Consider the following 16,914-nt stretch of genomic DNA (forward strand, 5'->3'; position numbering starts at 1 on the left):
CCCTGGCTTTTGACATATTGATTTATGGTCTCAAAATTATGACTTAACTTGTTGAAAACAGGCCCCCTTTTCCAGGAAAAACACCTAAAATAACATACCCAAATAAATCAGGAATAACTCCTCAACTATTTGGCCTAGATGCGTAATTCTGGTCTCCTTTGGAAGGTCAGAAGCTAAGAAATATCAATCCATTGTAAATTAACATATTTATTTTACCATTACAGACTAAATTGAGATGCAATACCGAAAAAATAGGATATTTTCAACCTCGCCTAAGCTATATTTCAATGCAATTAACCATCAAAACCATCATAAGATAGATCATAATGCAACTGAACATATTTTAATACACCTGGAATGCACTTGTAACTGTAAATTTGATGAAAATAAACTAAAATACAAAAGTTATCATACAATATTTTCAAAATATACCAGGCAATTATCCATATTTTGGCAATATTTACTGTTTAAATGTTGATTTTTTTATTGGGAGTTATATTTAAAACACTATTCATGTATACAACCACGTTCTAAATAACATAACATTGAAGTATTGATAAAAACTGTGAATATTCATCAACATTTCTGTCACCAAAAGCACCCCCATGCTTTATAGGCCTGTAGCTTTAGAAAGGAGTGATGGATACTCTGGTTGTCTGTGTAGCTCCTACGGGTCGGCCACCGAATGGCCACCAAGCAAAAAAGGCCGTGTGTTTCAAAGCGGCACTTCCACTGCTCTGAAAAAAAAGGCGAGAGAAGGCAGGCATAGCTCCCAGGTATTGTGCAATAATCAAGATGGCACCCGCCGATACTCGGAGCAACAATTCCACTGATTTTTGGACTTAAAACGACACATAAAGCAAAAGTAAGTCAGCGGTTTTGACGATCGTGTGCTGCACCTGGTACCAGGGGCATCTGTGTTCAATTAATATTGTTAACCAGTCTAAATAGAAATAGAAATTTTCATTTTTCCATTCATCATCTTCATCCTTTTATACCAACAGTCATTACAAACTCATGCTGTGCAGCCAAAAGCATTTTTAATTTTAGATTATATGACTCTAATTCTATTTCTCAACTTTAATTTGAAAAAGTCAAAGTATTTTTTATTTTTACCATTTTTAACTTTTCATCTAGTCTTTTTCTTATCCTGGCATTAATGGTCCTCCATATATTTAAGACGTTAACCATGAACATCTTCTTTCCTCAGGGACCAGAATTGGAGCAGATGTATGTTTCGACCTGAACAAACGGGGCATAGAAGGTTTAAACTGCGGGAGGAACAAATTCGGCTACACCCCTTGTACAGCACAGTACGTATCATCAACACACACTGAACTTGGTTTCCAAAGTTTATCACAAAACGCCCGTGAAGGAAACTTGGCACACAGAATGACCCTGTGCTAGCAACAACTGTCAAAAAAGTTCTTGATTCATTTATTCATTTTTCTTTTGTTGTAGGAATCTTAAATGTGGATCTATATTTTGTGGAGGAGGGGGTGAGTCCATCACAGGTAAAAGGTCATCCTACACTGTGAACGGCATTGAGTGTAAAGTACCTGTGGATGATGATAAAACTAGAAACATCGACATGGTGCCAAAAGGAACCAGATGTGGAGTAAATAAGGTAAAACTTTCAGTTGGAGACACATTATATGGAGTTTTGTTATGTTGGATGTTTTGCTCAGAAGTGAACATTTGTGCACAGGTTTGCCTCGACAACAGATGTGTGGACGTATCAGTCTATGGGCAAACAGAGGATTGTGCCAAGAAATGCAACAACAAGGGGGTAAGAGATTTATTTTAACTTTTAAGTTTTCAATTTGACTCCTCTGGACCAAAGTGCCATTGAGATGACTCATGTCTGGATTCATTTTATTGCATTTTGTCTTCAGGTGTGTAACCACAAGAAAGAATGCCACTGTAATCCTGGCTGGGCGCCACCCTACTGTGACATCCAGTATGCAGATTTACCTCAAGGTACAGGACGCTTCCCGGAAGTGGTTTTATGACAGGAAACAAAGTCCAACTTTCTGAGGAGGTTTGGTTGCTCTTGGTCAGCTCTCAGTGAGCAGCACAGAACTAAAAACAGGTCACACCTAATGGCTGAATCATTCTTCCAGTTAGTAATTAACATGAATGATTCATTCTTAGTGATTTCCTATTTTCTTCCAGCTCTGACCTAATCGAGTGTTCCTGGTAAATCTTAAAACTGACCTCAGTTAAATGTAGTGCGGCTCGATTTATGGAAAATTATGTTGTTTAATATTGAAATCAGTTATTTAACACCATCACTGACTTGGAAAAAAATCATGCATTTATTGAACCTCAAAAAAAAAAAAAAAGAATAGTGAATTTGCTTGTATTTTAAATATAATGTAACTGAAAATCACTCAAATTGATTAATCCATTATTAAAATAGTTGACGATTAATATACATCCCTGAGTTTTAAAATGATGAATCTACCTTGATTAATCGGTGCAGACACCTCCATGTAACAAATCTTGCAATCTCAAGTTTTTGTCGCTGTTCTTTGTCGGACTCCTTGAAGCGTTTCCAAACAGCTGAATTGGTTTTACCTTTCTCTCTCCGTCATCTTGGCACGAGCTGAACTAAACTTGCCACAGCCTGCAGAGAGTGAGTTTGGGCTTTGGGTGATTGTGCAACTATTCAGTCTTCACAGTAAACGACTTAAAAAAAAAACAAATAAAAGGAAGAAGAACAGAAAGATAATAAGAATAATCTTTCTTTGTAGAGCACTTTTCAAAAACAAGTTACAAAGTGCTTTAACAAGTGTAAAGACAATAATGCAAAAACAATACAAGATAAAACATTGAAAAGAATAGAATAAAATAAAAGGGATAAAAGGCCAGAATTGTGAAAAGCTTTAGCACAGAGTGTTCAGCACTTTCTTCTTTCATCACCAGGACAAATTGAAGAACTCGTGAAACCGGTATCTTCAGTAAGCTGCTTCATTGTGTGTTTTCCCTAAATTATGGAGAAAGAAGTTGCTCGTTATAATGACACTAAGACAGTGATGGTGTAAGACTGTTGACTAATTAGAAATGACACCACTCTTTCTGAGTAAACAGAACAACTTTCCTCTTGTTTTTGTGCAAATGTCAGTCTGGGGTGGACCAGGTGACCGGCATTTCCGTCCCGAAGCTAGAGTGCCTAAAAATTAGCCATATATTTAGTATACGTTATGACTTAAACTGTGCATTAAAATGATTACACCAACAGAGATAGTGTCTATTAGAAAGTGCAGCTGTAACGGTGTAATTTCCCTCTCTATGTCTGCAGGTCAGAGTGGGATAATAGCTGGTGTGTGTGCAGTTCTCTCCATCCTCCTGGTGATCACAGTACTGACTGCAGGGCTGATGTGCTGTAAAAAGGACAACATGGACAGATACACCTCTAAATGGTATTGATTTCATTCTCTTCGCGTCTCATATTCGGCTCTGCCCATGTCTGTTTGTTGGTCTTTCCTTTCCCAGCTGAATACATTTCGTGTTCACAGGAAAGTGCATTCAGACAAGTCGAACTCGGTGATCCAGGAACCAGATGTTAAAGAGAGAGTGCACATCAGTCAGCCCACTTTCGTGGGATCAACAGCAACACGAGCCAGCGCTCCTCTGATTGTTGCTGTGACTCCCTGCAGACCCGCTCCACAGGTACAGAGAGCAGTGATGCTAAAGGAATTACTCATGGAAATTCATGTCAGGGGGCAATTAGTTAATCGTGTGTGGGCAGGTTACAGCTGTGAGTGTATGAAGAACATCATTTGCAATATCAGTGTTTTTTTTTTCCCTCCCCAGCCTCCGAGGAACTTGTCTTCTACCTCACAAACTGAGCCGGTAAGCTTAAAAAATGCATAATACAAACTGAAGATTCAGAATTGAGATCCCGAAGTCAAATTAAATAACACACGGAGAAAGTTGTCTGTATTCAGATGTGTGACGTGCAACTGCTTCAAGGATAAGGCTGCTGTAATTGTGTAATCTTAATACTTACTGTCAACAAATCCCATGAAAAGACTCAAAACCAACAGTCTGTCAGTCCATCACTCAGACTCAAGCCCATAGGTTCCCAAGAAACATTTCTTTTAAAAACACATCGCAGTTTTTTAAAAGGCTCATTAATTTCCTAAAACAACCACTCACTGTAGTTAGTAATGAATTGTTACTCAAATAGGAGGAAATCCTGCATTTGTTGGGGACTATTTTCAGCGGCGGATGAATCCAAGTGTGGTGCTTTAGTGAGTATTTGGGGCAGCAGGACGGTGGATGTGAGTCAGAATAAACTACATGGTAGTGAAGGAACATGTCACCCAGTGCAACAGTGAGACTCATTGATGTGTTTTTAATAGTTTTTGGACAAAGACGGAGCTCTATGGCTCAGAGGAAGAAGATATATCAGGCTGGGATACACACAGGACTTGGAAGGAGATACATTAACTGTTGGTTTTGTTTTTTTCATTGGATTTGTTGACAAGAAGAAACATGTATAATATCTCTGAGTGTGTGTATAGCGATGTACATTTAGTTAACTGAAAACTACTTGAGTATACGTGAGTTGTGTTTAAAGTGAAAAATCAAACGTAAATATCTTACTGACTTTCTTCTTCTTTACCACAGACCAGACCTCCTCCTTTACCTCCATCAAAACCTTTCCCGCCTCTGAATAAAACACAGGTGAGTCACACCTGCAGCTGCTTTCACTGGTCTCAGTTGCAGCTTCTCTAATGTGTGGATTTGCTGCTTTTCTCAGTTTTAAGTATAGTTAAGTATAAACTGAATATCTTTGGACTGTTGGACAAAACAATTTGACATTTCATAGACAAAATGATGACTTGATAGATTCATCTTTAATGACAACAATGATTCGCTGCAGCCTTTTCTAACTATTCTAAATATTTTTGTATTTGCTATTACACCCATATATTTATATTATGTATTCCACACAAACTACAGAGCGGTAGTCAATGGAGAGAGACAACTGTTCCCTGAACTACACAGATGCTGATAATTTTGTCCTTCAAAAAAATTTTTTTTAACAATGTTCTTTGAAGTTAGCTTCAGTTACATTAGCTTGACTTTCAAAATTACATTTTAAATTGATAAACATCATGTGTGTAATTCAGGGCACAGTTCAAACGCGTCTCTCGCCGCTGACTACTGTACATATTTTTTTCCAAAATAAGTTGTTGGTCCACTGGAATAGGAGGGACTTTCTGCTCTCTATAGATATCCCAACTTCATTATGACAAACTGAGTCTGTCCCAATTACCCACAGTAGTCAAGTGACTACTTGTGTGCTGCATTTTCAGTAAATACATGTCTCTCACTCGAGATCGGACACTTTCACAAAAACAGGCCGTACAAATCACTCAGGAGCTGAAGAAGTAATACAATAAATCAAGACATTTAAATGAATTTTTAGTTGTCTTTTTTTATGTCTTGGTGTTCTTATAGCAGCCAAGAGTATTTAAAGAGGTGTCCATCCTGAGCACGTCTGGCAACTTATATTTTATGACATAAACTATTTTTGTTTTTTGTAATTTTTTTATTCCAATATAAAGAAGTAAAGGGAAAGCATAGAAACTTCCTGTCCCAGTTCTTTTTCCCACGTCTGTTTGATGATGACAGTGGTATGGTACTTGAAATGTTGTATTCTATTTTATATTCATTATGTTTTATTGTTTATCTTTAAATTCATATGAAAAGTGTTTAAACGATTGAACTGTTAAACCTTTATGCGCCCAAAGTCTAAACTGCATACCCAGACCAGTGACCTTTCTTCTCAAGGTGAAACTAAAAGCTACTTTGATCAAATTTATTTAGTAATTTTAAATAGTCCTTTATCCATTTCCTGCCTCTTTAAACGGTAGTAATTCCCACTCCCTCTCCCCCGGGGATCATGAACGTCTTATCTTAAAGTTGCATCCCATTTTCATGGATTAGACTGCCATCCGTGTTTGGAACCAGATAAAATCACAACAAAACTAAACATCTCTCCCAAACCTCCACACTTTTAGGTGCAGAGATAACAACTTCACATTTATAAAATATGTCTGAAATTAATCTTGTTTTGCCTTTCAGTACAAGGCAGCCAAACCAGGTCCTCCTCCTGTACCTCCGGTGAAGCCCAGCCCCCGTCCGGCTGCCAGAATCAAGCCATGCACTCCTCCGCTGCCGCCATCGAAGCCACAACTTCACAGACTCACATGAAAGTCTTACTTAAAGTATCAAGTTTGACCAAAGCAGAAGACATTCAGCATGCAGTTGTGTTTATATAAGAAGAAAACCATGTTTTTTGGGATCAGACGTGTGAGTCAGAGAACTGAGAGTTTGGAAAAGTTAACTCTTCAAAGCCTTTTTAAAGATGCCGAAGCTTCATCGACTGAGAATGTCTTTGATGACGCAAGACCAACAGCTTCACCGCTGCTGTGGAAGTCTCCATTAACTGCTGCTGCAGTTGTTACTGTTGTGCGTTTGTAAAAAAAAAAAAAAAAAAGTTGTTCTTTCTGCTAACATCCTTTGTAACAACGTGTTGCCTTGCTGCACTTTTGTAAATTTGAGGGAAATGGTGCTCAAATTGAAATGTACTTTATATATTTATTTAATGTTTGTGCACGGGACTGTACGGAAATTATTAGACGGGGAAATGGGATTGAAAAGGTTGGGAGGGTTATGTGTTTTTCCTTTTTGGTGAAGGGCAGATTTTATTTCAGCCTTCAATCGAGCTGCAGCCTAAGCACTGCTAATATAGGTCAACCTGCAATAACTGATTTGATGATCACATTTTAATTTAAGACGGCGAACTTGTTAGCATACAGTTGCTTATTTACACATCCAGCAGCTACAGAGCAACATTCATGTGGTGGAGCCACTTGATGAACTTGAGTCCGATATTCTCTCTTTTAGCTCTGTTTTGGTCTCCACCAGCTCCTGAGGGAAATATCTGGCGCTTCGTGTACAAGTGGGTTTTACAGTTGTCACTTCTCTATAGGTTCATCACTACGAGCGACCCCTTTCACATTATCATCAAAATATTGCATATAGTCTCGTGAAGTTATTAAATGAACTGGAGAGGGTTTGAGCTCTCCACTCCAATAATTTCCGTACAACTGTGTCCAAAACCAGGCAGCCTTCTATGAGGTTACTTTTGTATAACTTGCACTGTACTTGAAAACCTTTGAATGGTACTCACAGTATGGGAGTCTTTGCACAGTTTGGATGACCTGTGTGAAAAGCCTTTTTTTTTACTGCACTGATATGTCTCTAGGTCAACGATCACAACGTTTTACACCTTGTAAGTTAAATTGTCTTAAAATACAAAATATCAGTTGGTATGACCACAATCCTACTTTTTAATCTGTCTACCCAAGAGAGAGCCTTTTGTTGCAACAATTAAAGGGCACTTTTTATTACAAAAGTATGAAGAGATCATGTTGCATCAGGAGATTACACAAGTTATCAGTGTGAAACAAGGCGTGACAGATGGCTTCTTCTCTCTGTGCTTCTTTTTGTGAATTGCATAATGATTAAGTTACATTTTGTCCACGTCTGTGTCTTTTCTTGTATAACACGATTGTTAACCTACTCAGATGTCTTGTATTGTTATTCCAAGCACACTGAATCTACATCTGTCAGCAGTTAATATACATTTATTGGTCCTCGGTGATTAGCTAAAGGAAACGGGGAAGCAGCAGTGAGTCAGAGCTGTGCAGCCGGGCTCAGACCCCCGGCGTGAACTCCTATCGTCCGGGTTTCCAGCTCAGGCTTCTTAAACAGTCAGACACAAAGGCTGATGGGCTTTTATTTTTGTTTCCAGTTTAACAGACTCAAGACTTATCGTGGGAAACAAACCAAGAACTTTCTAAGTGAATTAGCAATAAAAGCTGATCCAAAGGCCAGCACGCCAATATTAGCACATCACAGATATACATGTTGGCTGATAAGGTGCCTTTTGAAACGGTGTCACATTTACTTTAGTTTGTAGATGCCATGCGAGCACGTTGGCTCTTTGGATGGCAATGTCAGTTTTATGTTCCACCACTTTGGTTCAGACTGAAATTTCTCAACTATTAGATGGATTTCCTTTAAATTTTGTTGAGACATTCATGTTCCCCAGGTGATCAATTCAGGCTAAACAGTAAGATTTATTTCTCAGGAGTTGGTAGAGACCAAAAATGAGCTCGAAAGGGAGTGAAAATTCAACTTTGCATTTATGGAGAGCATGCTGAGGCAGTGTAATGATTTAATTAAAGGTACTAATTTTCTCATTGATCAACCTGGATTTGCCTATTTGTTAATAAATACTGTTACAATGTAAATGAATCACATGCCTACATTATGGTATGATTAGTTTTTTAAAGTTGAGGTATACAGTCAGACACATAAGCATTCATTTAATGAGAGAGAGAGATAGGCTATTTAATTCACATTTAATTATCAAAATATAGTGCCTATGTGAAGGCTAATAAGCTGAAAAAAAACTGAAAAAATAAATATATTTACTGACCAATCATAAAAATGGTGATAAATTTATTGAGAAATGTTTGTAGAGATTTTTCTTTTCAAAGTTTTACTGTAGCAGTTTGAAAGACAAACAGCTACTCAGTGCTGCACAAGTACTGTATTTCTGACTAGAAAACATTTATAAAAGGAAGTTCAAAAATGTATTTATTAGGATAAACCCCTTGAGATGCACCATCTCGTTTTCAAGGGGGTCCTAAAATACATCACAAAAACAATGAAAAAAACAACAAAAAAAGTACATCAATTATACATTTGTCAATGTATAGACAGACAACAGACAAACACATATAGACCAACAAATACAGAGCAACAACACCAGAAAAACAAAACAAACAAACAAAAACAACCCACAATAATAGTTACAGAAATATAAAGAACTTTACAACCACTAGATGGTCAAACTGGCCAATAGTACATATGAAATTGTATGTACATGGATCACAAAATAATAACACAATTAATTTTAGTATAGGGTATAAACAATGTGTCAGCATCATTCATTACATGAGCAGTCCATCACAAGGTAAGAAGACAGGGTATGCTTAAACATCCCAAATGAAGCCATGGATCTAATATCAGCCCAATCCAATGGGGCTTTAAACATAAAAGCTCTTTTGCCAACTGATTTCTCAGCTCGAGGGACAGAGAAATAATGCTGAGCAGAGTGCCTCAATTGATCATTTGAAATAACAGGAACAAGATACTGTTGTAAATAAGAAGGGTAATTGAAATGAATACACTTGAATATAAGTTGAAGCCAGTGAATATATCTTCTTATGTTTAGAGATGGCCGTTTGAAAGAGAGCTCAGACTCAAGCCATACTCTAAGATATTTAAATTTTTCAACTTTAAGCAGAGGAGTACAGTCAGAACAAGTTATTATACACAAACTGGGTTTGGATTTGAGTTTCTGTCTGGTACCAAAAATCATAAGATATGATTTTGCTTTGCTGAGCGATAATTTATTATGAAGAAGCCAATCTTGTAAGAGTTTGAAATCATACTGAAGACAAGCTTGAATTTGTGGAAGATCAGGTTTAGATGTATATAAGACTGTGTCATCAGCATAAAGTTGAGCACAACAGTTACTGAAAATAGATGGCAAGTTATTAACATAGATGGAAAAAAGAAGTGGTCCCAATGTTGGGCCCTGGGGCACACCTCTGTTGTGAATCAACAAATTAGATGTATTCCCATGTAGGATGACACATTTTCTAGTGTGGCGATATGAACTAAACCACAGGACTGCATTTTCAGAAAGACCAATAGCATGAAGTTTATCTAAAAGTAAATAGCGATCAACAAAGTCAAAAGCTTTAGTCAAGTCAACAAATATTGCACCTGTAAGTTCACCATTATCTGCAGCAGAGAACACATCATTAGTGAATTTAAGAAGGGCAGTAGATGTAGAATGGTTAGACCTAAAGCCAGACTGAAATGGTGATAAGATATTGTTGGCACTAAGATAATGTGAGAGTTGATTATAAATAAATTTTTCAAACACTTTGGCAATAGAACATATAATAGATATGGGTCTATAATTGTTAAGATCTAATACATCTCCTCCTTTATGTATTGGAGTGATGCGTGCACATTTCACAAACTTATTTTCTAAACCATCAAGTCCAGCACCACTGTTCACTTTTAATTCATTAATGGCATTCTGAACTTCATCTGGTTGACTTTTCCTAAAAGAAAAAGAACTGTGACTGGGCGAAGTATTATTAAAAAAGCCAGTACTTGGATCAGATTCGGGTAGTTGGATAGAACAAACAGAGGAGAAATGGTGATTGAATGCTTGAGCAATAGATAGGGAGTCACGTAGTATTGTATTAGCAACTCGTATTTGATTAATAGGATGTTTATCGGATGTATTGATAATAGTTTTAATTTATAATATTTAATAATAAAATTGCTACTGAGGCTTTCCTTATAGTAATTAGATTTTGCATTACGGGTTTTAGTCTTGCTCATAGTTCTCAGCTGCCTGTATACTTCCCAATCAGCATAAGTCCTTGTTCGGCAGAATATTGACCATGCTTTGTACCTCTGCATAAAGAGATGAATAAATTCAGGGTCAATCCAGGGGAGATGATTACCCTTGACCATAACAGTTTTCCAAGGAGCATGTTTGTCCAAGACGTCGATAAACTCCGTGTAGAAGAAATCCCAGGCGTCTTGTACATTAGGTATAAGTTGGTATCTGTCCCAGTTAATAGCAATCAGATCATTGATAAATACATCTGAATTCAGTTTCTTGTGTTGTCTGGTTTTGATTTAGGTAGTTTGATTTTCCATACACAATAGACTATCGAGTGATCACCAAAGCAGTCAGACATAACACCTACACTTAAGAATCTAAATGGGTGTGAAACGAGTATCCAGTCAAGCAGGGATTGAGTTGTAGGGGTGATTCGAGTAGGTTCCTTAATTAGCTGTGTGAGATTTAAACTTCTAAGTAAATTTTTTACTTTATCAGATGATTTATCTAACCAGTTTTTATTGAAATCCCCAAGCAAGATAATGTCATTTTTACAGGAGATGGAGCTGATAGTGGATATCAGGCGATCAAAGGTTTCAGCTGGTGAAGAGGGTGGTCTATATATGCTCCCAATAATTATACATTTATTTGTATGAAAAATTACCTTAACAAAAACACATTCAAAATGTAGAGGCTCAACTGTGGGAATGGTCACCTCAGATAAGATCTCAGAGGAAACATATATAGCCACACCTCCACCTCTGGAGCACCTATCAGATCTATATAGGGAAGGGAAGTAAGCCTAGCATGCTCCAATACTGCACACAAAGTCTACTTCTAATCCGCTGTTCATGGAAAATCCTTTGCAAAAGTCTTTTCAATCAATTTGTATCAAAGCATTTGTTTTAGCCTTTTTAGAGTTAGTAAGTTGCAGACATTTAATAAGTTAACAAAAGACAGTTCACATCCTATTTTTTGTGTTCTTACTGTCACACATTGTTGGCCTATGTTTATTATCATCATAGCTGTGTATTCAGCTCTGACAATATGACCACTAGTCTGTTGAGCTGTGATAGAGTGAGACCGAGTTCATCTGATTTCAGTAGCAGCTAGCTTATTATAATGTCCATTGGTATCAATCTTAATACTTTCCTAAAAACATGTTTTAAGTTATGATATACCACCACTGGCACACCACCGACCTGTTGTTGCAGGGCCCCCGAGGGGTGTGGCCCCCACTGCGGCAGGCGTCCCTTATTTTTCTGTATTGAAGGTAGCAACCCTAGTGCTGCTGTCCATTCCAGTCCCAATAAAGCTCTATTAGAAATATGACAACATGCATTATTGATCAGAACTTTCTCCGACCGTACACGCAGGTTGACATTACAAACATGCGCAGTAAATGTAACTTGGCAAGCCAATCGGGCCTGGCTCATAGCCGGAGTTCATCCTAAAAGGTGTCAGATGGTGTTGAGCTCTGGGCTCTGAGCAGGCCAGTCAAATTCTTCCAGACCAAACTGTGTTTTTTATGGACCTGGCTTTGTGCAGGGGGGGCTTTGTCCTGTTGAAACAGGAAAGGGACAAACACCAACTGTTGCAACAAAGTTGGAAACCCACTATTGTCTTAAACAGTGGTTCTCAAACTTCTGACCAGCCCTCCTTTAGAAGCCGAAAAAAGCCCACCGACTCCATCAAAAGTGATTTTATTTTTTTTCAATCATTAACAACACGGGGGATTGAAATAAAACAAAAGATACTGTTTAGCTAAATAGCCTCGCTTGCCTTTTTTGAGCCCTTTTTTTGGTTATGCCACCAAATGAATCACATTCCTGCCACTTAAGATTCACTCAACATCCACGCCCCCCCTGCAGTGGAATTATGCCCCCCAGTTTGAAAGCCACTGGTCTAAGTATCCTTGTAGTGTGCTGTAACAGCAAAGAATGTTTTTCCTTGCCATTGCTGCCAAGAGCTTGCTCATTATGGGAACTGTTGGGGGTCTGTTATTGATATTAGAGTAGGCTATAGTCTAGACCTGCTTTATAAAAGCCATGAGATAAACTCTGATGATTTGTTGCTGTATAAATAAAACATTTATTGAAATTAAGATTTCCCCTGCAGCAAACTGTAGCAGAGGTTTTGGAAGACTTCTTTTCTCTGTTAACTGCTCAGAAATCCTGACACACTAACCCACACAAATAAATCTAACCACTAAAAAAAAAATCTGATTTGAGGCTCTGATAGGGGAGCTGAGCGTTGAGGAATGTAGGCCAGAGCAAGGGGCTGGTTTCTCACTGAGAGCTCGTCTGATTCACTCTGATTCACACGCCCAGCAGCTCATAAAACAACAAAGTTTACAATGAGTGTGGCTTGTTCTACAGCGAAGCTTTGTCTCGGCTTGTTGCCCTTCTCAAATCAGCGGTTTACTGGGCTCTGTCTGCAGGAGATGATACGTGATGACGACATCCCTCATCAAAGGGATCAGAGCGTTTAATCAAAACGTGCAGCCATCTGTGTTTGTGATCCGATTTCAATTCCAGTCTTTTCAACAGAATAAAATCAAACAATGACAGGTCTTTGTGTGGTCTTCAAATGCCTTCTGTTGGTGATGTACGACGCACTTTTAAGGTTTCTGGCTGTGACTGTATCTTAGATAAATAATCTTAAAGCTCCGATTACATCTTATCACTTTTGAATGTTTCTGGCGTGACTTTCCATGCTCGTAACCCTCCTGACAAATGGTGAAGCAGGAGGAGGAGGCTGGCTGAAAGTGAGTCCTCAACTGAACCACAAACACATAAACAGCAGGTCACGAGAAGGAAGGAAGAATGAACAAGATAATCTCTGCAGCTCAGTGACTCACTGTTGGAAGGCTGAGCCACTCTGGTTAAAGTATCCTGATTGTTTCCAGCTTCACCTTTCTCATATCAGGACAAACTGCAACCATACTTTACCTAAAAGTCTCCTCTATTGTGCCACAATTTGAAAAGTGACTTTAACCAGTATCACAGAGACGGCAGGTGTGTTTTCACAGCAGTTGCAATAACCTCACTTGTTATGACACAGTTAAAAGAAGCTGCTCTCTTTATAAACGTGGACTCTTTACTTTGACATGGAGGCCCCAGAGGGTGAAGATAAGGGTCCTCTCCTCCTCCGGACAGTGTATCTTGTGCAATGGGTGCAGGAGTCAGTAAATTTGAGGGTTTACTATGGACATGGGACCTTGTATTGGACGACTTTGGATGTCAACTGGTAGTACAACTTGAAGTTAAATTTATAAGTGTTTAAAAGTAAAGAGGGGTTTGAATAAAATCCTCAATAGTGAACTGACACAAGCACGCTTCACTTTGCCAGACTCTTCTTGCCTTTAGATATATATGAAAGTCTGAATATATGGAATGAAAGTCTGAATATATGGAATTTAAGTTTGAATATATGGAATGAAAGTCTGAATATAGTCAATGAAATCTGACGTCATTGATGTGAAGTGTGACACTGTTAGTGAATCAGCAAGAAAGCGTCCAACGTCTGCAATTTTGAGCTATGAAGAGATTATAAAAACACTGGCGAATGCATGTATGAGCCAAAATACTGGAAACCACATCCAGTACCGTTCTCCTAATTTAGAAATGTATTCTTTTATCGTGGAAGACCAAATGCAGGAAACCTCCCAGGCCAGGCAGTTCCCGTTTATCAGGCTGAAATACGCCTTTAACCTCACAGGTGCCCCCCACAACAACCCCTATATACAATCTTCATATGTCCACCCAAAAGGGCTCAGGCAGTAACTTTTTAACGAGCAAAATCCTGTGTTTAACCAGAAATAGCTGTTATATCGCTCTCTTCAAAGCCACCGAACTCCATTGACAAAAAATATTACCGCTGCTAGGTTATTTTTTTTCTGTGACTTTGGTGTTTAAAAGATTAGTTCGGATGCGAAATAACTTGAGCTGTTGTGGGGGCACCTGTGAGGTTGAAGGCCTGATAAACAGGAACTGCCTGGCCTGGGAGGTTTCCTGCATTCAGTCTTCCACGATGAAAGAGAATAAATTATTTCATCAGGAGAACTACTGGATATGGTTCCCAGTATTATGGCTTGTACATGCATTTGCTAGTGTGTTTGTAATCTCTTCAATACTCCAAATAGCTGACACTAGATTTCTTACTTATTCGCTCATAGTGTCACAATCAAAAACACAAGATGGCGCCAGTGCCTTAATGACGTCAGATGATGATTTCATTCCATATAGAAGACTTGCAAAGTAAGATTTTCGTTTTATGGTCTAAGCTGTTATGGTTTTACTGCGCATATGACAATAAACTTCAACAAGTGAACCATCAACATCAGAATCATGCCAAAGTCATTTTATTTCATTACCAGGCAAATATTTGATATTTAAACATTCAAAACAAGTTTAAACAAAGAATGGAAACAAAATACTTAAATGGAAAGAAAACTGACAAAATGAGTTACTTAAATACAAAAAAAAAGGAAATTTTCCATTGCACTTCAACTTCATAAATACAACTCAGAGGGTTTATTTCTCTCTGGCCCAAAGTAACCACCTGACAGAGTGGCCGCAGCACATTCAACCGTTTACCCCGTTTCCTGTGAGCGACTCTGCACTCAGAGCCAATCATTAACATTCATTTCACTGCAGATCGATGGTCGAACACGCCGACCGCTCTGTGATGTTTTCATGGAAACTAGACGGTGTCACACCTCCGTGGAATATGCCACGTTCATGTCATATGGAATACATGATGAAGGGAAAACATCCAGTGTTTACGGCTAGAGTAGAAAACAGTAGTTGATTATTCAATTATTCGACAAACGTTTTGTTAACTGATGATTTCTAAATCTGAATACCTTCTGGTTACAGCTTCTAAAATGTGATGCTTTGCTGCTTCTCTCTGTTATGTATAAATGCAAATTGTAAACATTTGGGTTTCAGACTATCATTGGAATTAGTTAGATAAGTTATCTGAATGTGTCACCTTGGGCTCAGAGACATTTTTAAAAGTAATTTTTCAAGGAGGTCTGGTATTAACATGAGGAGAACGACCTTCCTCACGTTAATACATGAGACAAACAAACATCATGTTTTCAACATAATAATTTTAGTTTGAGGTTTGACTCACCTGGGTGGAGAATTAGCGCCACCAACTCCTAATATTGACATAACAGTAGTAGACAGCATAAATATTTTCTGGATATTTGTTTAATATCTATACTAAATTCGGGCTGAAATTAAACTAAATGGTTTCAACTCTATATGACATGAATGCAGCATAAAACCCTCCAGTGACGTATTATGTGCACATAAATCAGTCCCTCTAGGATTTCGCAATCGTAACTATTAACACAAATTCAACAAATCCCTGTGAGTTCAGAGCGACTTGCAATTTTGACTAATCACGCAACTTTTACCCACAAAACATTGTCATTCATTAGCTTGTCATTTCCTTGGTAGCACACACGTCTGCTTTAACTTGTAAACAATGCATGACATTTGCCGACAAAAAAGGACAGCATCTATTTTCTTTATCAAAGCGGGAGTAAACTGTTAAGTAAAACGTGCATTTCATATTGTGGTCGAACATAAAAGGAAATCGTGATCGACACAGAGAGTGTCAGAAACGCATTGAGGAAGTCAGATGAGACAAATCACTGAGACACAGGCTGCTGCATCCTGGTCAGCTGCAAGAAAGAATCGAGGTCAGCTAGTTTAAATGTGCAGGTAATGGTGCTTTCAGACCAAAAGTAAAGCGAACGGTGGTGGCGGCGCGACCACATGCAAAGCCAATGCAAAGACGTGGCGGGAGGGAACCGGGCAGAGCGTAGGGCTGGACGATATAGCCAAATATATTATCACAATAAAAAGTTTCATATCTTTCGATATCAATAATCATCATAAGTATCAAATCGTTACTTCTTTTGAGTTTAAAAGCAAATTTTTGCTCCTGAGTGAAAGTTGAAGAAACCTGATGGTTAATTTTGGTTTAAACTTTTCTTTATGGTCAACACTTGAGGCCACACAGTGGGTCACTCAGCAAATCTGAGGTAGAAAATAATTATGATAAAATTTTTGTCAACAAATATGCATGAGTAATGCATGAATAAAAAGTCCAACATTGATTGAATATTTATTTAACATTTGTTATTAAAAAAAAAATTATATTGCTATAATTATTGTTATTGTTTTATGTGCAGCCCTAGCAGAGCGGGGAGTGAAACTCCGCTGGCCGACGGAGAGCTGCTGAGCAGCGGAGAGAGACGGAGGCAACGTTGCAGCTTCTGGACAAATAAATATCCGTAGTCTGTCTGGATTCTGCTCCGACAACTACGCCGTTTACCCGCGGGAGGAGCTCAGAGTTAACTGCTTTTATTA

At 38.2% G+C, this 16,914-nt stretch overlaps 1 protein-coding gene across 1 annotated transcript in view; it reads left to right on the forward strand.

Annotated features, from left to right (window-relative positions):
• Positions 1 to 7,605, forward strand: part of adam8b (ADAM metallopeptidase domain 8b) — a 16,380-nt gene extending 8,775 nt beyond the window's left edge. The window contains exons 15-23 of the mRNA XM_046069046.1: positions 1,211 to 1,313; positions 1,462 to 1,627; positions 1,709 to 1,789; positions 1,896 to 1,980; positions 3,305 to 3,425; positions 3,522 to 3,675; positions 3,820 to 3,858; positions 4,639 to 4,695; positions 6,103 to 7,605. Coding sequence (XP_045925002.1) covers positions 1,211 to 1,313; positions 1,462 to 1,627; positions 1,709 to 1,789; positions 1,896 to 1,980; positions 3,305 to 3,425; positions 3,522 to 3,675; positions 3,820 to 3,858; positions 4,639 to 4,695; positions 6,103 to 6,231 — 935 coding nt within the window. The 3' untranslated portion in view covers positions 6,232 to 7,605. The remainder of the gene's footprint in view (positions 1 to 1,210; positions 1,314 to 1,461; positions 1,628 to 1,708; positions 1,790 to 1,895; positions 1,981 to 3,304; positions 3,426 to 3,521; positions 3,676 to 3,819; positions 3,859 to 4,638; positions 4,696 to 6,102) is intronic.
• Positions 7,606 to 16,914: the final 9,309 nt, after the last annotated feature.

The sequence above is a fragment of the Micropterus dolomieu genome, linkage group LG14 (genome assembly GCF_021292245.1).
Source record: "Micropterus dolomieu isolate WLL.071019.BEF.003 ecotype Adirondacks linkage group LG14, ASM2129224v1, whole genome shotgun sequence".
Lineage (NCBI taxonomy): Eukaryota > Metazoa > Chordata > Actinopteri > Centrarchiformes > Centrarchidae > Micropterus > Micropterus dolomieu.